Here is a 7,833-nt window from a genome sequence, read left to right on the forward strand (position 1 = left end):
ATCTCTGGGCTTTCTATCCTGTTCCATTGATCTATATTTCTGTTTTTGTGCCAGTACCATATTGTCTTCATTACTGTAGCTTTGTATCTTACTCCTGTTTATACATGCCTTCCCTTTTTTCCCCTCATTTCTATCATCTTTCTTATTTTCCTTTTTTCTGCTTTTCATCTCATATATATATATTTATAGACACACACACACACATATACATATGTAGTCTCTTGTGTGTTTATCAGACACTAGAGAGAGAAAAGGAGTTGGTTTGTACTATGGGCTGTAAAAGTGATTAACTTGGCCTTTTCTTTCTTTGATCTTTTTCTTTTTTAAAATAAATTTATTTATTTATTTATTTTTGGCTGTGTTGGGTCTTCGTTGCTGTGTGTGGGCTTTTCTCTGGTTGCGGCGAGCAGGGACTACTCTTTGTTGCGGTGGGCAGGCTCTCATTGTGTTGGTTTGTCTTGTTGCAGAGCACGGGCTCTAGACACACAGGCTTCAGTAGTTGTGGCTCGCAGGTTCTAGAGCGCAGGCTCAGTAGTTGTGGCACATGGGCTTAGTTGCCCCACTGCATGTGGGATCTTCCCAGACCAGGGCTTGAACTCGTGTCCTCTGCATTGGCAGACAGATTCTTAACCACTGCACCAGCAGGGAGGCCCACAATCTACATTTACCGGGATGTAATCCCATCATAAGTTGAGGAAGATCTGTATAGCCAACTAACTCATACATATACTCTTCTATTCATTCTCATTTCAGAAGCAAAGTTTTCTCAGTGGGAGTTAAAACTTAATATAAACCTGTCAAAACAGCTACAATAGAAAATAGTGACAATAGCAAATGCTGGTGTGGATGCAGGGAAACTAGATTTCTCATACATTGTTGGAGGGAATGTAAAATGTTACAGCCCCTCTGGAAAAAGTTTGTCAGTTTCTTAAAAAACTAATCATACATTTACCATATGACCCAGCAATCATACTCCTGGGCATTTATCCCGGAAATGAAAACTTACGTCTACACAAAAACACCACACCTGAATGTTGATAGCAGCTTTACTTGTAATAGCCAAAACCTGGAAACAAACAGTGTCCTTCAGTAGGTGAGTGATTAAACAAACTGGTACATCCATACAATGGAATATTACTTAGCAATAAAACGGAACAGACTGTTGATATATGCAACAATTTGGACAGGTATCAAGGGCATTGTGCTGAGTGAAAAAGAGCCATTCTCCAGAAATAGAGACAAAGACATAGAGAACAAACGTACGGACACCAAGCAGGGAAAGTGGCGGGTGGGATGAATTGGGAGATTGGGATTGACAGGTATACACTAATATGTATAAAATAGATAACTAATAAGAACCTGCTGTATAAAAAAATAAATAAAATTTTTTTAAAAAGCCATTCTCAAAGGGTCACATTCTGTATGAGTCCATTTGTATGATATCCTCAGAATGTCAGAATTTTAGAGATAGAGAACAGATCGTGGTTGCCAGGGTTTAGGGATGGTGGGGGGCAGGGAAATGGGTGTGATTATAAAGAGGTAGCAAGAGGAAGAGCTTCGTGATGATGTAGTAGCTCTGTATTTTGATTGTGGTGATGGTTAAATCAGTATTCAGATATGATGAATTGTCATGGAACTATACACACACATTGTACCCATGTTAATTTCTTGCTTTTGGTGTTGCACTATAGTTATGGAAGATGTAACTATTGGGGGAAATTGGGTGAAGGATACATGTCCTCTTTGTACTATTTGTCAACTTCCTCTGAATCTATAATTATTCAAAATAAGAAGTTTAGGGGCTTCCCTGGTGGCGCAGTGGTTGCACGTCCGCCTGCCGATGCAGGGGAACTGGGTTCGCGCCCCGGTCTGGGAGGATCCCACATGCCGCGGAGCGGCTGGGCCCGTGAGCCATGGCCGCTGAGCCTGCGCGTCCGGAGCCTGTGCTCCGCAACAGGAGAGGCCACAACAGAGGGAGGCCCGCATACCACAAAAAAAAAAATAAATAAATAAATAAGAAGTTTAAAGAAAAATTTAAATACCAAATTTCATAGTTTATGTGCAAAAACCTTCTTTAGTGTTATTAGTTTTTTAGAATATCAAATGTACATTTTAGGATGGAGAGAATGGGAGAAGTTTATGTACTTTATTAGAAGTAAGAGTCTTATAATTTTTGTAAATCAACACAAGAAAATTTCACAATGGTATAATACACTAGGATGTGGGAATATCTCAACACCACTAGTAATTTTTAAGCATTGTGTGACTATAAATGGGGAAGAATTCAAGAAATAGCAAAGAATTTTAACATTTTTGTGAAGGTAGGGTAAGATTAATTTTAGGTACTTAAATTTTGTTTAAAGAATGGTTTTTAAAAAGAAATGTGAACTCAGCTGTATTGTTAGCTCTAGATGCTTCTGTGTATCATTGCAGGCCTTCCGTGTCCTGTCTGAGCCAACTGTTCCAGAATCCCCAAGCTCTAAAGAATGTCATAGGGCTTGGCAATGTTCAGATGTACCAGAACCTGCAATCTGTGGGATAAGTAGAATCTGGGTTTTCAGATTGAAGAGAAGAAAGCGCATTGCAAGACGACTGGTAGATACTCTCAGGTAAGAAATAAAATAAAATGGACTAGACCCAGATTAGCTTTCCCAGAACCTTTCCCGGCTCATGAGCCAAAGGGAATGATGTTGGTAAGACACTTCTATATAAATACTACCAAAGTCAGGCTAAGGCAATGCTGGCATGAAAAAAAAAAAAAAAAGAACTAGATACACTCAATTTGGGGCACAACATTCCAAGTCTGAAACATTCTAGCCCAGTGCTTTTCAAACTACCTGTGGTCAAAGACTGGATTTTGTTACAGACTAATACATTAATAAAATAAAGTAAAGATAAATTGCTAGGAAACAAACAAGTGGAAAAATGGAAGCCCAAATTTTTATTAGATTCAACAGATGTAAAATTACATTTAAATAAATCTATAAAAACAAAATATAAGTTAAAAAAAAAATTTTTAGGGACTTCCCTGGTGGTCCAGTGGTAAAGAATCTGCCTTCCAATGCAGGGGACGTGGGTTTGATCCCTGGTCAGGGAACTAAGATCCCACATGCCATGGGACAAATAAGCCTGTGCGCCACAACTATTGAGCTCATGCGCCTCAACTAGAGAGCCTGTGTGCTGCAAACTACAGAGCCCATGCGCTCTGGAGCCCGTGCACCACAACTAGAGAGAGAAAACGCGAACGCCGCAACTAGAGAGAGAAAACCCACGCACCTCAACAAAGAGCCCACGTGCCGCAACTAAGACCCAATGCAGCCTAAATAAATAAATAAATAAATATTTTTTTAAAAAAAGAATTTTAGAAATTGTACATAAAAAATAAATATATAAATATTAAAAAAAAATAATTTTAGGGCTTCCCTGGTGGCTCAGTGGTTGAGAATCCGCCTGCCGATGCAGGGGACACGGGTTCATGCCCTGGTCCGGGAAGATCCCACATGCCGCGGAGCGGCTAGGCCCGTGAGCCATGGCCGCTGAACCTGCGCGTCCGGAGCCTGTGCTCCGCAACGGGAGAGGCCACAACAGTGAGAGGCCCGCATACCGCAAAAAATAATAATAATAATAATTTTAGAAATTGTACATGTTTATTGACCGTGTGTGACTAGGTGATTAATAAAGACTTACTGTAACTCACAAGTGTAACTAAATGTAAAGTAAATTAGCAAGACAGCCCACAGAATGAGAGAAAATATTTGCAAATCATTTATCTAATAAGAGTCTAGTATATCCAACATATATAAAGGAACTCTTACAACACGCAAAAAGACAACCCAATTTAAAAATAGGCAAAGGATTTCAATGTATTCTATTTTCTTCCAAAGCAGAAATACAAATGGCTGATAAGCATGTGAAGCTATGCTCAACATCCTTAGCTATAAAGGAAATCACAAATCAAAACCATCATGAGATACCACTTCACAGCCACTTGGATGACTAAATGAAAACAAAGGGAAAATAACAAGTGTTGGTGAGGATCTGGAGGAAACTGTAATCCTTGTATGCTGCTGGTAGGAATGTAAAATGCTACAGCTGCTGTGCAATCTAGTCTGGCAGTTTGTCAAGAAATTAAACTGTTACCATATGACCCAGCAATTCTGCTCCTACAGGTATACTCAAGAGAAATGGAAGCATCTGTCCACGCAAAAACTTATGCATGAAGGTTCATAGCAGCATTATTCATAATAGCCCAAAAAAATGTAAACAACCAAATTCATGATTAATGGATAAACACAATGTGGTACATCCATACAACACTACAATAGGATATTCAGCCACAAAAAGGAATGAAGTTCTGATACGTGCTACAACATGGATGAACCTTGAAAATATTATGCTAACTAAAAAAAGCCACTCACAAAATACCCCATATTATTATATGATTCTGTTTATAGAAAACATCCAGAATAGGCAAATCCATAGATAGAAAGTAGACTAGCAGTTTCCAGGGACTGAGGGAAGGGTGAATGGAGAGTGACTGCTAATGGCTACAGGGTTTCTTTGGGTGATGAAATGTTCTTGAATTTTGTGCAATTTTTGAATATACTAAAACCACTGAACTGTGTATTTCTAAATGGTGAGTCTTTGGTATATGAATTCTCCATTTTAAAACTACAGTATGCACACTTTGTAGTAACACTGTATGTTGGTACTTAGTTGATAATGGGACAAATGAGTCTGCTTCTTTCTTGCTTGTAAATTACCTAATCTAGGTTAGATAGATGAGTTTCACAACACTTACTCTCTCAACCTCTATCTTTAAGATAACAGATTACAAACCAACGACTCCATTTTGACAAAACCAAGGACCACACTTTTGAGTAGCACTATTCTAGCCTTTGGGTTCCATACACTTTTTAAGAAAGAACACCAAGACCACAGCAGGGCTGCAGTCCTAGGCCTCAATCCTAGTCCCCCACCATACCTTACAAAGGGGAGCAGTGAGAGAAGTTGGTGTCTGTAAAGATTTTATTTCATAGTTAATTGTGAAATACCTCTATTTTCTATATTTTATGTTGACATACATAAATTTGGTATGGAGAATACCAGTATATAACCTGGTATGTATTTCTTAATAACAAGGATATTCTCTTATATAAGGACAGATCAGATATCAAATTTGGGGTATTTAATATCCCAATATAATGCTATACTATCTAATGTATAGTCAATATTTCAGTTTTGTCATTTGTCTCAAATGCCCTTCATAGCATTTTTTTTCCTGTTCAGGATTACATACTGCATTTAGTCATAATATCACTTTAGTCTTCATCTTCCTTAACCTGGAACAGTTTCTTAGCCTTTCTTTGTCTTTCAGGACATTGAAGAATTTGAAGAGTACAGGCCAGTTAGTTCATAGACTATCCCTCAGTTTTGTTGAATTCTTTCAGCTATTTCATTTTATTGCTTTTAATCCTAGTTGAGCTGAATCAAGGAGAGTTGTAGTCAAAATGCAGATTAGTTTTTGCCTTTTAAAGCTCTGAGTGTGTGATGTAGTTGAAAAGAATATAGTTATTGGTTAAAATAATTATCTTGTTGTTGTTATAACTACCTGTGGCTTTTAACTAGCAACACTGTCTCTTATTAGTTGCTCACTCTCAGGGATCACCTAGAGTCAACCGGATGGTTTGTGTGGCTCCCTTTGCCTCTCAGCAGAACTTTTTCTGGGCCTTAGTTTTCTCATCTGTGAAATGACATCGTTAGACTTCCACCTGTAAAATACAAGGCATTGAGTCATTTTACCACTTAATAAAATAATGTTGGTTTTAATCAAGAATACGTAAAGAGATTGAAATTTTTTAATTGGATTGCTTTAAAATATTGATATAATTGTGCTTATGTTTAATCAAAACTTTAAGTTGTTTCCATTGTTAAATTATCTTTTTCTCTTTTTTAGGAATTGCTTCATGTTTGGCTGTTTTCTCAGCACGAATGAAATAGCATTTTCTGACCCAACACCAGATGGCAAGTTATTTGCAACCAAGTACTGCAACACCCCTAATTTCCTTGTATACAATTTTAATACTTAAAGCCAATTTCAACTATAGAACAGTTACTATATGGATGAGTTCAGACAGCCCATTATCATAAAATACAAACTATTTAACAAATATCAAAATAAAAATACTAAGACACACACACATATACAGAAACCTGCCTCAGTTTTGTTCCTTATGAATTGAAAAGTCAGGGGTAAATTCGTTGAAAATTATCTAGGGATACAAAGAAAGGAAAAATCTTTGGATGATGTATACTGACTAGAACTCTGAATCCTTAATTATGAAACTTGGTAGCTATAGCTGGAAAATACTTGCCTTCTATGTAAGAACATTGACAAAGCAAGGTGGTTTTCCACAGAAGTGTGACCACTTATCATTTATAAAGCACACTTTGGGGCCAGAATTATCTCGTGCCTGATCAGAAGCAAAGAGGAAAATTTAAAGACAGGCAAATAATTTCCATCCCCATTTTTTTAAAGGTAATTCCTGAATTCGTACACAAAATTCTCACTTTATAGGCACTTGGCTGTAGCAACTCAGTTTGAGTATATTTAAAGTATTTTGAGTTTCTAATTTGTACCAGGGAAAGATGATAAAGAATAAGATTTCCGTATCCTTTTGTATAGAACAGAATTCTAGAGCTTAATATTTTTATCTTTTTAAAAATCATTAATCAAAACACACTTGTCATCAGATTTAATTAAACTTAGTAATTGCACTATTGTCATTTCATTAATTTTTGGTGTTTGAAAATGCTAATTGTGTTACTTTTCTTTAGTGAGCTTACTGCTGGTGATTGATGTCTAACAAAATGGATACCCAGTTGGATTAGATGATTCATATGATTACATTTTAAATGTATACTAACAGAACCAAGGTTAGTAAATAAATATATCTTGGCTGATGGGCCACAGAACATGATGACATTATGTAAATACACCTAAATATGCACACATTTTTCTGATACAATTCTTGGATACTTACTTTGAAAAGCAAAGAATTATTCAGGTTTTTTTTTTTTTTTTTTTCTAAAAAAACTCATGTCATAACTTCTCTCTGGCAACAAGACTCTAGGGAAGTAGTGTCCAGGTTGTAACTCTAGGTAGGATCTGTTCCTCTACATTCTTTTATTTGCCTTTAATGGTTCAAAAATTTAAAAGCCTGGGTTCCACAGAGACTGTGGAAGTGTTAAAATGTGTGTAATTTTACAAACATTTTAATGCTATTTTCTGCACTGCTGTGTTTAAAAATTGTCTTAAATATTTTATTTTAAAAATTTTATTAACATTATTTTGCTCAATGCCTTTATGATGAATCAATTAAAGTTCTTTTCAATATTCTCTTATTCAGTTGAATGTACTGATTTTCATTTTAAATTACAGTTTGTGGTTATAAAAATAGTACATGCTTTTTATGAAAAACAATCATTGAAAACTATATCCACACAAAAACCTGCACACGGATATTTATAGCAGCTGTTGACATAAAACAAATAGACTGCCAGTTATTTCTCCATCAAAAATGGGTTTATTCGAGATTAACAAAGAATTACAATTCAGGGTCTGTAACCAAGTTGACCGTGTTCAAGTCCTCAGCAAAAAATGGAGGGAACTCTTACAGAGAGGAAGAGGAAGTTGAGAGGGCAATAGTAAACAAAGAGTCCAGCACTTATCATTGGCTGAGTTGTGACAGTCTCTCATTGGCTGAGCTCTAGCCAGGCAAGAAAAGGTCAGCTTCCTCTTGTGCTCTGCTATCTTCATAGGGCAGAGGGCCT

General features: G+C 36.7%; 1 protein-coding gene across 2 annotated transcripts in view; it reads left to right on the forward strand.

Annotated features, from left to right (window-relative positions):
* Window positions 1-7,031, forward strand: part of ESCO2 (establishment of sister chromatid cohesion N-acetyltransferase 2) — a 27,880-nt gene extending 20,849 nt beyond the window's left edge. The window contains exons 10-11 of one of the 2 annotated variants that reach the window (XM_007127867.4): window positions 2,434-2,609; window positions 5,957-7,031. In XM_007127867.4, the coding sequence (XP_007127929.1) occupies window positions 2,434-2,609; window positions 5,957-6,089 (309 nt within the window). In that variant the 3' untranslated portion in view covers window positions 6,090-7,031. Of the gene's footprint in view, window positions 1-2,433; window positions 2,610-3,884; window positions 4,018-5,956 lie in introns of those variants that run through there. The other variant, XM_055087343.1, reaches the window with a different exon arrangement.
* Window positions 7,032-7,833: the final 802 nt, after the last annotated feature.

Source organism: Physeter macrocephalus, chromosome 9 (assembly GCF_002837175.3).
Source record: "Physeter macrocephalus isolate SW-GA chromosome 9, ASM283717v5, whole genome shotgun sequence".
In the NCBI taxonomy this organism is placed as follows: Eukaryota; Metazoa; Chordata; class Mammalia; order Artiodactyla; family Physeteridae; genus Physeter; species Physeter macrocephalus.